The sequence below is a fragment of the Mesitornis unicolor genome, unplaced genomic scaffold (assembly GCF_000695765.1).
Source record: "Mesitornis unicolor isolate BGI_N332 unplaced genomic scaffold, ASM69576v1 scaffold26576, whole genome shotgun sequence".
Classification (NCBI taxonomy): Eukaryota; Metazoa; Chordata; class Aves; order Mesitornithiformes; family Mesitornithidae; genus Mesitornis; species Mesitornis unicolor.
Window position 1 is genome coordinate 1 of NW_010192075.1, and position 17,558 is coordinate 17,558.

General features: G+C 35.7%; 1 protein-coding gene across 1 annotated transcript; it reads right to left on the reverse strand.

Annotated features, from left to right (window-relative positions):
- Nucleotides 1-440: 440 nt before the first annotated feature.
- C5 (complement component 5) lies at nt 441-16,634 on the reverse strand (the record flags this gene model as incomplete). The annotated part of the gene is made up of 26 exons (XM_010186962.1): nt 441-612; nt 906-1,001; nt 1,455-1,614; nt 2,220-2,295; nt 2,443-2,655; nt 2,910-2,999; nt 3,591-3,651; nt 4,160-4,381; nt 5,054-5,193; nt 5,711-5,787; nt 6,208-6,298; nt 6,905-7,105; nt 7,668-7,733; nt 8,038-8,167; nt 9,036-9,185; nt 9,366-9,575; nt 9,910-10,113; nt 10,660-10,860; nt 11,090-11,205; nt 11,530-11,656; nt 12,359-12,464; nt 12,782-12,872; nt 13,369-13,451; nt 15,115-15,206; nt 15,809-15,879; nt 16,472-16,634. Coding segments are annotated over 26 exons (3,409 nt in total), but the record flags the coding sequence as incomplete, so codon positions are not given.
- Between the last annotated feature and the right edge of the window lie 924 nt (nt 16,635-17,558).

Here is a 17,558-nt window from a genome sequence, read left to right on the forward strand (position 1 = left end):
TGGGGCTCTTTATCTTGGAGAAGAGGAGACTTAAGGGTGACCTGTATAATGTTTCTAAATCTGTAAAGGGCGAGTGTCAGGAGGAAGGAGCCAGGCTCTTCTCTCTCATGTCAAATGATAGGACAAGAGGCAACGGGAGCAAGCTGGAGCATAGGAGGTTCCATGTGAACACGAGGAAAAATCCTTTCACTGTGAGGGTTACAGAGCACTGAACAGGCTGCCCAGGGAGGTTGTGGAGTCTCCTTCTCTGCAGACATTCAAGACCCGCCTGGATGTGTTCCTGTGTGACCTGGTCTGGGTGATCCTGCTCTGGCAGGGGTTGGACTGGGGGAGCTTTCAAGGTCCCTTCCAACTCCTAATATTCTTTGAATTTTAAAATACTAAAAGAACAGTCTACCAAAGAGCCAGCTACAGTACAGACTGAGAGAATTTAATAATACCTATGACAGATGCTTCCTTCTTCAGTGCAGAGAACGCCGATCGTGCAGAGTGATGGTTCAAATCCACCAGAGCTAAAGCGTACGAAGTTATTGCCATAGTAAAGGGGCTTTGAGCAGACTGCACATTTTTCATCAGATAATCCCCTGCTTTATTTTTAGCATCATGGATTTTCTGAAAAGATGAACAGGCTACAGCTTACATCTATTAGACTTCTTTTTAAAGAAATAGTTCTATCAAGACAGTATAGATAGATACAGTCTTTTCTACAATATATCTTATAATAAAGTGATCCAGTATTTCATTATTGTTCTTTTACCGATTTTGACAAAGACTAAAAATCAAATAAATCTTAATTTTTGAAATTGAAAAAAAGCCTCTTGATTTCTTTGAACAACTGTTAAAGGAAATGGAAGAATGTAGAATCCCAGAATGTGACTGCTGGTAGAAATAAAAATATTATTTACCTGAGTAGGACATATTTTAATTGACTTTTCAATTCCAATAACACAAAATGCTGTGAGATACAAAGTTTTTTCTTTAGCTTCTCTAGGTAATGTACCCTATAAAATAAAATATATAAATGTAATTAAATAGAAACAACAGTTAATTTAAAGAAATAGAACCTTTTACAGTTTAGGTGAAGAAACAAATAGAATCTGCCAGTATGTTGAGTCTTTTGAAGGTAATAGCTTATTTGTAAAAAAAAATTGACAAAAATTACATAAAGTTATTGGCAAACCAGGACTACTGTAATGTAAAATCAACCGACTTTTTTTGCCCTAAATATTAAGAACTGAGCGAGCAGCTACTTTTAGTGGGAAAACAGAAAGGCTTCCAAGATTGTGCTGTTCTTTAAATGAATTTTTTTTAAATTGAAAATTTAGCAAAATTGTCTGGAATAGGTGGTCATGGTGAAATGCAGCCTAAAATACCTTGCATTCCTAAAACATATTACCCCTCCTGACAACTTCAGCTTTTGCTGTATATACACAGAAAATGTTTGGGTTTCATACCTGTAGTTTCACTGGTTGGTAATCTGAAAATTCACTGAATGACCCATCTGGCATTTGACAGTTATCAATCAACCACAGAAGTGAATTACAAACAGAAATCTGATCAAGATCTATATATTTATTCACTTGTCCAAGAATCCTTAAAGCAAAAGCTGTCAGCCTGCCAAGGAAATCAAACATATCATATTTGTTTTGATCAGCAGATACCACCACATTGCTGGAGGCTAGGCACAAATTTGCACTATTTATGATTTTATGTATCCTCCACACTCCCACTGACACACGCTCCCTCCTGTTTCATAGCATTTAAATATCATATTGGTGTGAAAACCAGGTATGAGTATTTTGCCCTTGCTCATGTCCCTGTACTCAGCTTTCCTTCTGGGGGTGCAACCTTTGCCTGAGCTTACGATTCTGCAGGGAACCAAGTCCTTTCCAGTCCTTTTGTAAAATTCCAAGCCCAAAGAAGAGGTTTCAGAACTGAGCAAAATCCTGGAAATTATCTCAGATATGTCTATTTCTAACCATTGGCCCAAGCTGATTGTAATGGTGTTAATTACAGACACAAAGAAAAGATTTAGCAAGTGAAAACGAGGAATCAGAAGATATTCTTCAAACCTGTAAGCATCATTTAAATCTACCATCAAGCTCACCGCTCATGCTTACTAGAAAGTATCACCCTTTAAAAATTACTTGGACTATGAAAGCAAAGGAGTGAAACAAGCCTTTCCCACCCTTTCTAATCAAAAGATCTTTTTAACTCACCAGGTGCTAGCTTGCTGATTCTTCCACATGCTATATGAGAAGTCAGAATTTCTGAATGACAAGATGCTTACAATTCCTAAGGGATATATTAAGCAGAAAATAAGTTATGAAAAGAGATTTATATTAAAATTGTATTCGCTCACTCAGATATATTATCTTTCTAATGCAGCAAACTTAATGCACCTCTACAACTCTGAAGCAAGAGAGGAAACTGTTTTTCTACCTTCTTTCATCTTCCTCCTCATTTGTGTTCTTGAAGTTAAGGTTTGAGGACCCAGTATATGCCAGTTATTTGACTCTTCCAAGTAGCGAAACACATAAAACACTGGGGCAATACTCATAAGCTCTGCCTCTGCACTGCCCTTTGGCAGATTAGTAAGAATACTGAGACCATCAGGACTGAGGACTGTGGCAATTGCTTCGCCCATCAGGTGTCCTGTGGAAAGAAAAAAACCAAAATTTATTTAAATGAGAGGTCATGAAAGTGAATCAAAGGGCAGAATCTAACAGATGTTTATAAGCAGTCATTCTATATGAAGTATTTAAAATCCTACACAAAAAGATGATCTGCAAAGCCTTTCCTTAAAAGCAGGAGAACCGAGGTATAAATTCAGACAGATTTAAACAAAGGAATAAGAAATAGGAGGAAAAGAATATATGCAGTAGACTAGAAGTTTCAATTCAGTTTACCTTTTACACTGACACTTCTCTCAATTGTTGTTTTAGGTACCAGATTTAGTGGGATTTTATATCGAAATTCCTGTCTTCTCTTGATTGAGCCTATAAGGGAAAATGTATCTATATCATACTGCACAATCTAAAGGACTAGATATTTCAGATGCAATAGTCAGATTGAAAGGTCACAACTATCTGAGAAGTCAGCAATAAAAATACCTGTAACATGAAAACTAGAGATGTGCCCAAACGCACACACAAACAGTGTCAACCTTTGAAAAAGAACAGATGGGAACATTTCAATCTTTCTTTTGCCTTTTTTAAGAAAAAAATCTGATCTGGACCTAAACTTTGTGGTTTCAGGTTAATCTCTGGTTAAATGAGAACATATTCTGCTTTCATTAATAAAACACTTGCTAACTGGTTTTTCAGCACACTGAGGAAAAGCTCAGTATTATGTTATAGTAAAAGACAGATATAAAGGTGCCTTTAAGAAATGAATCCAGGGGGTTTTTTTAAGACTAGCTATTTTGAGATGGATTTGCCAGTCCCTTGGAAGGGACACACGAAGAATATTTCAGGAAGAAATTTCAGGGAGAAATGCAAATTCTTTCATATTACAGAAAAATTGTTCATCACGAATCAATAACATGAAAAAATAAACAAAGTAAAGACATATGTGACCTGTTCTCTTACCATAAACACCCTGTGGATCCAAAGTGAAACCTGCATGAATTTCTTTCTTAATGCCTTCTGGCTGAAATCATTAAGAGGAAAGAAGTAGAAAATGAAAATACTTTCCCTTAATCAAATTAATTAGCTGAAACAACAGTTTAAAACCATAATAGTTTTGCCTTCTACATCCTTCTCTGTAATTGAGTAATACTCAACCGTTCTACATCTATTCTACATACATTTAAGCTAGTGTTCTATCTCCCAAAATTATGGAGAAAATTTAACAAAAGATTTAAATAAAAGCTTAGGAAAGTGTAAAATTACAAAAAAGTGTCTCTCAGTGAAGTACACTTAAGTTGTAAACCCAAACCAAGTCACTTACAATACAGTATTCTCCTTGCTTCCTCAGGTACTCAGTCATGTATTTTCCACTGCATACACCTCAATTAATTCAATGATATCATGTGATATTTTGGATTCTGATAACATTAAAATAAATCAGTATTTATATATTGATATATTTTTATTTCTTGTGACTGAATCAATATGAAATTCAAAACCACTACAAACATTTTGATCTCTTTTCTTACCATTACACGTAACGTTTTAACCACAGTTTCACTGTTCCTGGCTGTCAGCAATGTAAAGTTGATCGTGTGAAGACCTAATTCCAAAGGAAGTATTCTGAATGTAACTGGTGATGAAGAACCGCCATCTAGATTCTTAAGATTACAATTGCGTATCCTCGATCCCGTATTTGCAGAATCTCCAAAAGAACAGATGCCATTTCCAGTTGCTATTTTAACACAGAACTGAAATGTTGAAAGACTTTAAATGTTTCACTTCCATAACAGGTACAACACCAGAGTCAGTTAAAGCGACTGAAATACTATAAGGAGCATTCTATTACTGTAGTACTATTTTTCTGTTTACAGTGAGCAAGCGTAACTGACTTTGCAATTATTATTTGCACTAGAGACAAACTAACAAATGTGCATTAGCAACACCAGGGAACCACTACACATCTTCATACTTCATACACATCTCTGCTTCACACACATACCTCTGCATACTATATTTTTTTCAATAATAATTTTGCTTTTGTTTGAATGTAATGCCTCAAAATGTCCTTTTATATTAAATCCCTAGGCAACATAATCTGTGAACTCTGGAGCAGGTAATTCAAAAAGCCCCATCACCTTTTACACTGTGCCAAACAAGTCCAATAGAAATAATATATTTAAACTTTCATGAGACAAAGTTGCTAGGCAAGAGCTTGACAACCTCATAATCAGTGGCTGGAAATGAAACAAGTAGCGACTGGATTTCATCCTCACATCGTTCACTAGAGCACACATAACACTAGCTGAAGGACTGGAGAAATCTGATCCAAGGATCTGTTTATACTGGATACTCACAGGGGAAATGTTTTTTTAGTTCATTATGTTAATCTTTCCATAGAACTCACTAAGACCACAAATTACCTTAATTGCAGAAGCTTTATGGTTATAAACAGATCCTTTTAACTCAATTTGTTCTCCTCGCACCACAGAATACGGAACATGAACGCTCAGGAAGATATCTTTTACCACTTGTACTTCCAACGGTGCAGCAACACATATACCTAGGGAAATCAGAAACATAAAAGCAGAATATTTTATCCAGCCTTCTGATTAATACGTTTGAAAAAATCTTCACACACCTTTACAATGATGCCTTATGTTTCAACTTTGAAGTTGCCCAAGCTCTTTTAAAACTGATCAGGCTTTACTTGCTGTTCCAAGGTGCCATCTCCCCCTCTCCACATATACTTGCTGACAGACCAGTCCTTTGGGCTTCTTCTCCTCCCGAAGTAAGAAACACATTTTCTGTTTGGACTATCATATCTATTGGAAATCTTTTATTATGGGCCACTGTCAAACACAAGATCTTTCTTTTCCCAGCCACTTACATTCATATCAAGAAATAAAATAACTTCCTTTCTCTAAAATATATATTTTGAAGTTTTGTTTTCCTGTTTATCAACCAAGAAGTGAACAATTTAGAACATATGTGTCAACTGCAATGAATGGTTCTGCAAAATTCAAAAGGAAAAGCTCCCTAATTCTTTCGTTATAATCTAATTAGGTTGCAGTACCTACCTTTATCAGAAATGCCAACTCCTTGTACTTCCCAGGTAGTAAGCGAATCAGGCAAGGTGATAGAGAGAGTCTTTGACCTGTGTTTAGAATTATTAGTACATTTAAACATTATCAATAGCCATCTGCTAACACCGGCAGCTAAACACAGACACAGTAGGTGCCCAGAGCAACTCCTGTATCTGAAAGAGACTCAGGTATTTAAAAAACAGGAAGTCTGGATTTTTCTTTGAATAAACTTGGGTTTAGCCAACTTTACAGAAGCTGGTGTTTAGCAGGGTTGAAAATAAAAGGCAAAGTGACTCAACCATTTGGATGCCAGACAGCATATCCTGCGTAGAGGAAAAGATGGCAGGAATAGCTTGTTTGTGTAAGACTGCATTTTAGCACACAGCTTGGGTACTACTAAGGCTACCCAGCTTAGCTCAATTTTAGCATTTACTTTCTATAAAACTGATGACTAAGGCAGATGTTGGTGACTGATCTGAGAAAAGTATTACCTTGGAGAAGCCTGGTGAACTTCCCACAACCAGCTTTCAGGGAAGTAGCTACGAACTTCTGCCTCATCCAGTTCCAAAAGAGCCTCAAAATCTGAAGAACATAAATAAAACCAATTAAAAAAAACCCATACCAACAACATCTACCAACGGTCTTCCACCAAAGGCTTCAAAATCATTATAATTTTCTTTTATGACACTGTATTCTGCTTACTTGCCTCAGGTTAGTCCTGATACAAGAAGAAAGGTATCAGAATACCCTTTGTCAAAAGTCTGCATTAATCCTACCTCATCTCTTTACACATGTGAATACCCATCCAATAGCCAGCAACTATATGGAGAGAATGGGAGACAAGAAATTTCTCATTCCCCCTGATCTTTCCTGAGATGTTGTCCATTGGCTGTTTTGGGCCTTGGTAAGGGATTCAAATTTAGCATTGAAGTTCAGCATTGCCTTCACAGGCAATGACGCTTTCTTACTGCAGCTCTGCTTGTTCAAAATTAACCAAATAAAGAACTGCTCTCCTACCTCTCTTCAGGGGTATACTTTGAAGACTAGTAAAATTCCCTCTGGAATAACCCTGATAGGTAATAAGAAGGAGTTAATAGATTAATGAAGCTATCACCTCTGTATTTACCTATATTCTGCTGGAAGTGTTTCAACACAGGCCCACAGGAGAGTTAAAGCTCTCATACTTACGCATTCTTGCCAATATTAGAAGCTTATTAGGTTCTTCCTCCCGCAGCCTGTTTGCAAATTCACAGCAATCTCTGAATGCAGAAATGCACTTTGCATTACTCCGAATCCGTTGAGCTCTATCACTGCAAGTCTCAGAGACTGGATATGCTTTCACTCCAGCCATGCAGCACTTTCGAATTTCTGGATGTACGTATTTGGATGCTGAAATAACAGTAAAATAATTGCCTTTCTTGAGATGAAGATTTTATTTTCAAATACATCTTAACCCATTATAGTGGGTGTATTTTTATAACTTGCAGAATTTGAGATTTGAGGATGAACGAACTTGTCACTATTCAAAAGCTAGTGACACACCTTTAATCGCTACTATTCTGAATTAAAAATATAAGTTAGATAAGAGGAGTTTTGTTGCATTTTCAGATTTAACAGCCAAAGGTTTTTCTGACAGGCTTGGTCCCTGGCAGGTGGTCACTGGGAAAGGCTGCCATCTGGGAGTACCGTGAGTTTTCAGGTTATGTCTCTTCAGAAAAAGAAAAGATCTTAAACATATGCTGTATTTTCTTGCTGACTGCAAATTCAGCATATGGCTAAGAGGCTTTATAAATGGGGCCTCTCTAAAGTCATCTTACATATCTGTCAGTCTCTCTCCACCACATTAAGTTATTATTAATAATTAAAAGTAGTAAGCAAGCACCCAGGCTCTTGATTTCTAATGGATGTGATTTTTTCCATTATTATATACTTTAGAAGACTTTTTTAACACCTTCTTTGAGTATCCGCTCCTTGAAGTCAGATCGTTTGGTTCTTAAAACTTCGTTGCAAGTTTCACCTGTTCAAAAAACAAATAAGTACAAAAGACCATTTTTGTAATAGAATAGCCCACTTAAAAATAATTCCATAAAATAACATGCAAAATCTGGGAGACTTTTTCTGTTAACTATTTAAATTACATAAAGTTATTTTCATTTCATTTACAATAGCTGATCCACAACTCATGTTTTCCTTCCTCAAAAATCATTAGTATATGCATTCCCTATTAATGTAATGAAGTTTCAACATAATAACTGAGAGTTGCAATAGAATGTTTCAGAAAAGAATATCCACAATTTCATGCTTAAAACCAAGGAATATACCTGCTTCATTTGAATCATCAGCATTTGCATTAGTTAGAAATGTAAGCCCAGCCATTCTGAATACATCAACGTTGTTCTGTCCTCCTCCAGCACCACAGCCAAGGTCACTCTTTTCCAAATGTAGCATTATCTGAGGAAAAAACACATCGGCAGCTAACTACAATATGGATTATCATATGGTGAATGAGAAAGCTAGATTTGCAGAAAAGCCACTTCAGCCTGGACAATGTCCTCACAACACGCTGAAGTTGGTAAATCATTTACCAATATTTGAGTAATAGTACCAAATACCATTTACCAATATTTGAACTAATCACCAGCACCAACACAGTCACTTTCTTGTAGCCCACATCAGAGTTAGTCATGCAGACAAATCAAGGTGGGAAGTTTCACTAACGTGTTTATAACAGTTCAGATACTCAGATGAGCTCGTTTAAAACCAATTCAACAGTGCTATAAAGCAGATTCAAATGATTCAAGTTTGGTGCAAAAGTATTCTCCTATTCTTCTCCTCTGTATTTTTTAGTATTAGAAAACAGCCATGTTTTATCATAGGAATGGAATTCTTTCAGTGACAGATGATATGTAGGTTTTACTTAGCTACATGTCTCACTTCTCCAAGGCCTGAAAACCTCTGTAACCCACTGAACATAATAGTATTTGCCATACCATTCTACTAGTATGCCTTAAAAACATAACCTGAAAAGATTATAGGAAGAACTGAGGAGCAGAATGGAGTCTGGATGCCTCTGATCAAGGAGCTCTCTAACACCACTACCTATATCTGGGCAAGTCTGAAGGGTTCTGATGAGATAGTTCAGTTCTGCCTTTAAAACCACAATTTTGAACTATCAGATTTAAACCAGCAACTTTTATACTGGATTGAATTGCTCTTCTGCCTATTTTCAGGCTTACTGAATGCATGACACACAATAGCTAACTGCATATGAATGTGAAACAAACAGCAACTTGTTTTTCTTTTGCAGCTACTACTTAACTTTTTCCATTGCTCTCTTTCCTCTTCCCGTGACTCCATATACTGCCTTGTCAATAGATGACAGAGCAACAAAGGAATTGAATTGTGTTTTCATGTTAAGGGATACAACTTCTGCTGGATTCAGTATTGCTTTGCTTGATTGCAGCTTAATCTATAAATTGAAAACAAATATTGGTAATTTTAAAAGCACATTGTTCCAAAATAAATGCATCTGAAGGCAGACACTTTAGTAAGTTGAGGAAGTGTTAAAGAACTTGTGTAATTCCAAGTTAAAATCTGACTGTAAAGTGAATGCACACCCAGGAATTTTAGTGCTTATTTTGCTACTCACATCAAGACTATTTCCACACCTCTGCTCCACATTCAGCCAAACAGAATCAGCTACTAACTCAGCCGTTTCTTCTCCCATGACTATGTAGTAAACAATGAGACGTGCTGAAGGAACCATTTCTTGGGTTATCTGAAAAGTCAGATGTTCATACTCCAAATCCTTCATTCTCTTCTGAGTTCCAAAGCTTACTATCTTCCCTTTCGACGTGATCTATAATAGAAAAATGATGGAGAATAAAAAAGTTTTTCTACAAAATGTGTTTCTCACACGTTATCATTGCTTGCATTGAGATATAATCCAGTGCACAAAAATGCACAGTCTGTGTTAGATGAGAATTCAAAACAAAGGTGACTTAACATATAATTTAAACCTGAGACCGTTAACAATATTTTACTCTAAGACTGACAGACAGGATATGGAAGGAGCAGTTGTCTGAGCTGCATGTATTCTATACCGGGACAACTCTTGATTATTGAGGTTTTTCATCAAGGACCATATATTAAATCACAGTTCAGTATTTTATGTGGAAACCTGTGTCACTTACCAAATAGCTGTAGTGATGTATTTTATGAATATACCGACTTTGTGGATATACATTAATATTTATGAAATCCCCAACTTGTAGTATTTTGTGGTTTGAAGCCCAGTCAATATACAGGTAGCTCTGACTTAATGATGAATAAGCTTTTGCTTCATAGGTTTTACTTGCTTGGTTTTCATCTGAAAGATGTGGATCTGCAGTTTTTACCTGAAAATACAATAAAATGTCAATTTTTTTTAGTAAAGGAGGAAATAAAAACTGTGTGTCCTGACTTCTGAATAGTTTAAGTACAGAATTTTACTTAAGAAAACAAGTAATTACGACATTAAAAGCATTTTGTAATATGTTATTCAGAGGGATTAATAAAATAAAAGCCAACTCACGACTTTCTTCTTTTTAATAGAGATCTTTAGCAAGTCAAATATAAAATGGTAGTGTAGCAGCACATACATAGAGCAGAAAAGGTTAATGTTATGCCTTCCTGCATAGTGAGGGAAGCACTGAGATCTGTTTTCACATAATGATTTAGATCTTTTCTTTAATAATTATTGTGAAATAAGTGTGACAAATTAGAATATTTCATTTCAGCTCAATCTAATATAGAATTTAATAGAGAAGTAATGTTTCATTACAGCACATACATTTATAACTGATAAGTCTTTTGAGTGTAAAATCTGCCCATCGATGCTGTACATTTATAAAGTACAGAATTAAACCCTCAAATAAATAAATTAATGACACTGTTTAACTCACTTGAAACTCCAACCTTTTGCTATCAGATGGGATATTAACAACAAACAAGGCAGTGCCATCACTGATGCTTGTTTTTCTTCTCCTGGATTCTGAACCCTCTGATATCAACTCAGTCTCATCCATTTGCTCACTGAATGATTTTGCAGTGATGGTTATAGGGACATTTCCAACGAATTTCTCTCCTGTATCTTTCACCTGCACCTGTTCATCAGAATAGATAACATTTCTTATATGAATGGTGACTTTTTCAAGGAGACAACTTTCAAGCTGCTAAGCTTCTACTACAACAGCAAGTTAAAAATAATGTAAAAGGCCAATGAAAATTAAAAGCCTGTTAAGACCTACAGTAATATATAGAAAAAAAGATTAAGTCTTTGGCATTATGGTTTTTGTGTTATAATGTGCAGTGATACCACTGATGTTAACTAACCTTAATGAAGAACGGAAGTCCAGGCTTCACAAAGAGAGGAGTAGCAATCAAACTCAATTTGTAAGGAGATACAGCAAATCTGACTCCAGCAAATTCTGCTTCACCACTGAGGCCACCTAACAAGATATTATGCCCCTTTTAATAATCACATCTTAGGGCCTGTGTTTTCTGCACTTGCCTTCAAAAGGCAGCACAACCTGTCTGTTACAGTGAAGTCCTTGCATCTAAAGAGTCAACTAACGCTGTTGTGAAAACAATCAGCCAAAAAAAAAACAGTTTAATCTCTAAACACTTCTACAGTGATGGATGGGCTAGTTTAGCTTACACATTTTTGGAAGGAAGATTTCTGAATAATAAAGAAAATCTATTACTAGGGAGTAAACTGCAAGTTTCTATACTTGCAGATATGTTTTTAAAAAATAAATTAAAAAGCAACTTACCTGTAGACTCCAACACTGATACCACAATATATAAATATGACCCATCCAATTCTTCTAGACTTTGAAACCCTATAGAACTCACTGCTGTCTTACTGTTAAAATTTATCTCAGCAACTCCATTTTCAATCTGGAAATGAAATATAAAATGTTACTTTATAGTCAGTAGTTTAGAAAGAATATATAGATACACTATATGCAAATTCTAACTCCAACATGTTTCTGTTCATTGTCTGTTTTCAGAGGAAATCAAGGGTGGAGATGTTGTAATGAAGAATTCTTTATTCCCTAAAAGTATTGATAATTAATTAACCAATGGCACATATCGCAAAGGCTGCATGCAGGCCCAACAAGAGGTAGGAATAACACAGAGATATCTTCACTAAATGAGGAAAGATAATGCCTTTTACCACTCCTCCATGACTAAATCTAAATGCCAGACTAAATGAGGGAGGGATAATTGGTGGAGAATAGACTCCATAATACATCAATATAATTTGGATCTGTTTGTCTCCTGTCATGATTTGGTATTACTACATCAACCCTGTATTTTATTTCTTTTATTTGTTCTGTAATACATAGAATAAAAGTTATTTCATAGAAACTTCAATCATACAGTTTGCTCAAGTGAGTAACTGAACCAGATTACAGTGTCTCAGATGCTGCCTCTGAGTTTCATTTTAAATTGCATTTCTATGACCCCAATGATCACATTCCATAAGAAAGCTGACACTGAAGAGCTGTTGAAGCAAACTAGGAGCTGGGACCCGTTCTCATCAAATTTAATGGGAAAAACATGCAATCTACCAAAACTAGGCTTGCTGCGTCTTACCCTAGTTACGTGCATTGCATAAGGCATCATTCTTTTTTCAGTTTCTTCAATTATTCCAAAACGAAGAAAAACATCAGCACTTGGAAGTTTTTTATTATAAAAGTAGCTGAGAACAAAACAATAGAAATACTTTTAAGATCACTTTATTGGCAGCCACAAAGCATTTGGTTTTGAAGACGAGTAATTTCCTAGGCAGGAGATAGAAAACAAATGTCTGTGTAGCTTCAAACATTTCTGTTGAAAAATAATCACTTTGTAAGAGTTTTAAAAAGGGTCACAGTTCTCTCATAGAGCAGAAAGGATTGTGATGATAGGGTTCCTTGAGGAAGTAAATGAGGAAATTTCTGGACACGGGAGAATAACTCTTCAGGTAAAAGAAGACACACACACACATGTTGAGAAATCAAAGCCAAATTTCCTTACCTAGCTTTCACAACAATCCTGAAGTTCTCAAATTTATCAGAACTAATAAAGTTACTTTCTGGCTCTATGGCGATGGAAAAGCTTGGCATTGCTGAAAATTGAGTAGAAGAGAAAGCCAATGAGGTGTGTTTTTATACAGTAAGCCACAGGTACTCAGAAAGACGCCTCTGTATAGCTATCAAAAACAATGTCGGTTTCCAATGCTTTGAATTACAATATTATAGCCCCAAAATACAGCAGTCGGCTTGTCCTCAGCAAAGCAGAAATGATAAAGCCCTAAGTTATCTGCAGGTGCCCTGGCTCCACATTTTGTGTCAGTGCAGCTGTGTGAAGATGACCCAGTATAATAAAGAATGACTGTTTAGAGGCAAGTTGTATCAATACAGTCTTATACTGACTGATGTGACCGATTAGCTTGAACCGACATTGCCACCTGGCAGTACACTGCATCCCATTGCTGTGTATAAGCAGGGCAATGTTACCTCAGGCATTTCTGCATTTTCTTCTCTGTGCTGTATAACTCTCCTCTATACACTTCACTGAATAAACATAGGAAAATGAAGGTTCACAGTATGGGTACACCTTACCATATTCCTTAACTTCAAATTTGGCAACAGCCGAGGTTATGAAATTCTTCTTATACTTGGCTTCAATCTGCCAAATTCCGTACCTACAATTGCCAACAAACATTTTTAAAGATGAAAATTAATGTCAAAGACAAAAACTAATATTACTACCTAACAATATTTCATGTTAATAATTATTTAGAGAGAGAAGTTCTGCACCTGTTTTTTGCACATTTAATGCCTACTTTGAGAAGATTCTGCTTTGATACTTCAATAATTATTTTAAATTGGAAAAGAATATGCCACTGTTTAGATTATGACTATCGACAGAATTTTGTGTTTTACACTCACAAGCAGAGACACGTTTTGAAGACTGCAGATGTAACCAGAGCCATTAAGATGTTATTCACTGCCTTCTTTCAGCTGGCAGTTATCAGCTCTGAGGTCAGACAAACGCCTGTCTGTGGCTACAAGCCTGTTTCAATGCAGTCAGCAGGATAAGGACATATCACCTACCTGACTTACTATAATTTGGAAGATTTTTCTTTGCCGCTAGATGCACTGAAAAGGCATTTGCTTAATTTCCATTTGCTTTACTTTGCAGAACTTCTATGTGCAGAGCATATCTAAACATTTTCTAATTATTTTTCTAATTAATATTTTTTCTAATATTTTCTAGTCATATCTAAGACATTTTCCTGTCTTACCATTCTAAGAAATTTGATCCTATTTGCTTTAATTTACATACTACATCCATTTAATCTTTGCCATTTTGTAACATAGCTAACTTTGCTCAACAGAAATGAAAAATGCAGTCTTTTTCCCTAGTGATAGAAACGTGGCTGGAGGGTATGACCAGTTATCAATTCTCTCATTAAATAAAGGCACGTATCTACACTGAAAAATGCATTTGTAAGATATATTAGCCAAGAAAACGCTCCAAAGGGCTTGTGCAGGTTTGTGTTAGGGTCTTTCTCTCTCTGACTGGAGCACTAAGGCACAACTGCAATTTACACAGCAATTTAGAGGAAATCAGTTCCTGCAATCTTTTGGCTGTATAGCACCATGATAAAAATTATGCAAATCTACTGTTAATAGAGAGTTTCAAGAAGGATACAAAACTAATTTTTATTCAGAAAAATTTTAAAAAGTACATCAGTCAAAAATCTCTTTTTCAAGCATCTGCTAGCAGCCTTCTCCCAGCTCAGTGAATCTTCAGCACCCTCTCAAGACTAAAAGGAGAACTGACAAGGTATTTATTTTATATGCTGCTCTTACTGGAAAATTGCTGGTGATTTGCATGAATATATGTATGAAAGATGAAAGTTTCCCCTCCTTTAAATCAATGCATCTTTGATACTGTTTCTATCTCTACAGTAGAAAGCTTTAGGTTTTAGTAATCATCCTTTTTAATTGAGCATGACAAACCTACTAATAACTGTTCTTTAAATTCGGTTTTATCTCCAATATTTTCACTGACTGCACCTCCTCACTTTCTCTCATTACAGTGAGAATATGCCATCTTTTTGAAAACACAGAGAGTAAGTTTCCCACTTGACTTCAGGAGACAAATATTAGTTTAGAAGTCAACTGACGAGGATAACACTTGGTCATAAGTTCCTTATTTATACCATGGTGACACACTACGTGAAATATTAGAAATCTCCAAGTTCCCAGTCATGTGTATCAAGCAAAAGACAGTCAGACAGTCTTTAAGATAAGGCAGTATTATCTTAACAATTCTCAAAAAGCATTAAAGAAATCTACTTAGGATTAGGAGGAATCTTGAAGTCAGGAAAAGAAACTATTCCAGTAAAATCATCTTCTTCTATAATATCCACTTTTACTCCTTCAGGATCCTTTAAATCATAACAGGAAAGAGTCAGTGGTTACAGATCATTCTTAGCAAAAGGAAAAACCTTCATTCAGTGATTTCGGTGGGAGCCTGGCCATACCGTATTATTCTAAGAGTTTTGCCCATTTCACAGCACGATAATACAAAGATTGTTAGAAACAACTCAAACTGAAATTCTGATAAAACATTTTACTCTGGTTCCAATCATTAAAAGCTGTTACTACTCAACGCTTAAAATTGATAAAAAGTTACTGTAATAACAAACCTATTGTTAAAGACTAAAACCCCATAGTATAGTAGATACTGATTATTTTTTAGTTTAATTGAAATAAACAACAGTATGAAAACCATATATTATTAACATTCCCTTAAAAATCCTTTCCACATTTTTAATTTTTTCTCCATTGTGTAACAGCTTCAGATCTAGGACTTGAAAACCTCTATCCAACTGAGCAAAGTAATTTTTAGATCTTTTAAAAGATGTCTGGCCGCAAACACATCTAACAGTATTGTTAAATATTGATTGCAATGCTGATTTAGTATCTAACTGCCTTTATTGTTTTTGTGAACTACAAAATAAAAATAGTAGATTCAACTACAGCTTACCACAAATGTCAGGACAGTTTCTCGCCGAGCTGGCCGTAGTTCCTCATTCAGAGAGTAAACCCTGACTTTCACTGGAAGAATTATTACAATAGATCTCAAAGTCATAACATTATAGAGATGAAAAAAATAAAACACCCAAACCCCCAATGTTTTATCACTATTTTTAAAAGTTTTTAGTATTTCTAGAATGCTCTTGACCTTTTGTCAGTATGGTGTCCAAAGAGTGTTTCTTTATGCCAGCACTAAGAAGCCCTGCACCATTGCTCTCACACGGACTCATCACAGTGCAAGAGAATTTTCTGTCATAATCCTAGCATCTCACTTTTGCAGGAAAAGAGCTCAATCTACAGGAAACCAATGATTCAGTTATGATTTTTCACAAATATTTTTAACATATTCTCAGGAGAAGGCTTCCCTTTTTGTGTCACAGATTGTCATTTAGGTGCAGAGGGCAGGAACTGAGAGAATACTGGGAGAAGTGATTGATTTCTATCGTATGATCAAATAGTTCCAAATATTATTCTGCTGATCAAAAAATTAAATAGCAGCCCACAGCAATGCAACGTAACCAAGAGCTTAAAGGATATTAAAAACCTAATTCCTTGGGAAAGTCAACAAACTTTAACAATTAAATAACAGCCAAGAGAAGTAAGCATTATTTACCTGACTGATCAGGAGTATAAATTGGTTTGTCTGTATGGATGAAAAGAAACCCATTCTCATAGGAAACAGGAATTGTTTTTAATCTTGTAAAATGCGAAGAAACAGCTTCCAGATACACATACTGGACTGAATTCTCTGTTCTTGGTAAATCTGTTGGTTGGAGCTGGGGGAGATAAAATAAAGATTTTTAAAGAATATTTTAACGTTTTTTCAAGTATTTTTTTCTACAGTATTTTTTGTTGAGAAGAGTGTCCAAATAGCATTTAAAAAGTTCTTGTTAATTTTTATTGAATAAAAACATCAGCATCCACAAGGGTTTATTCTTGCTTACATCACAGATGATGGTCTGCAATGTTAAGCTACAAACAGATCTTTTGAAATTTTGCATTTAATTTGTGTCCACTAAAATAGCAAAGCACAAAACCCAGTTAGGAGGTTATGAGAGCACAAATTATCAGACTTCCATTTATACACATGACGAACTTTGACCACACCAAAGTTGCTGTTGTGGTTGGTAGTTTGGTGAAATGGCTATTTTGGCTGAAAAGGAAAACTGGGCCAGGAGCACTTCCTGGGAGGAATCACGCCAAGTAAAACCCTCTTGGCCATCAGCTTCCAGCAAAAATCCGTTTAGCTTCCTGCACTTTTTGCTTCCAACAAATGAGTTAAATAAAGCTTTATGGAGAAATTCAGGCCCCTTTCCAGCTTGTCACTGACAAACACACCCAAGTCTGGAACCTTGGTTTCATTACCACTTCAGCTTACCCTGAACACTCTGCTGACACATCTTGTCCACATTCAACAATTCCCCAATCTCTCCCTTTTAATTTTTCAAAGTTACTCGATTCTATGGTTAACTTCAGTGTCACTCATTTGCACTCATTTTACCAACTGTAATTTCCATTTCAGACAAACTAAAGTGAAATAAACTACATGTGGCAAACTGAGAAATCGTGGCGGTACGCTTCCCTTCCCAATTTAAACAACTGAAAACATACCATAATCTTTTCTATCACTTATAACTAAATGTGACAATAAAAACACTGCAAGAAAAGTCTGAATTCCTTACCCTTAAAGTTACAGCATC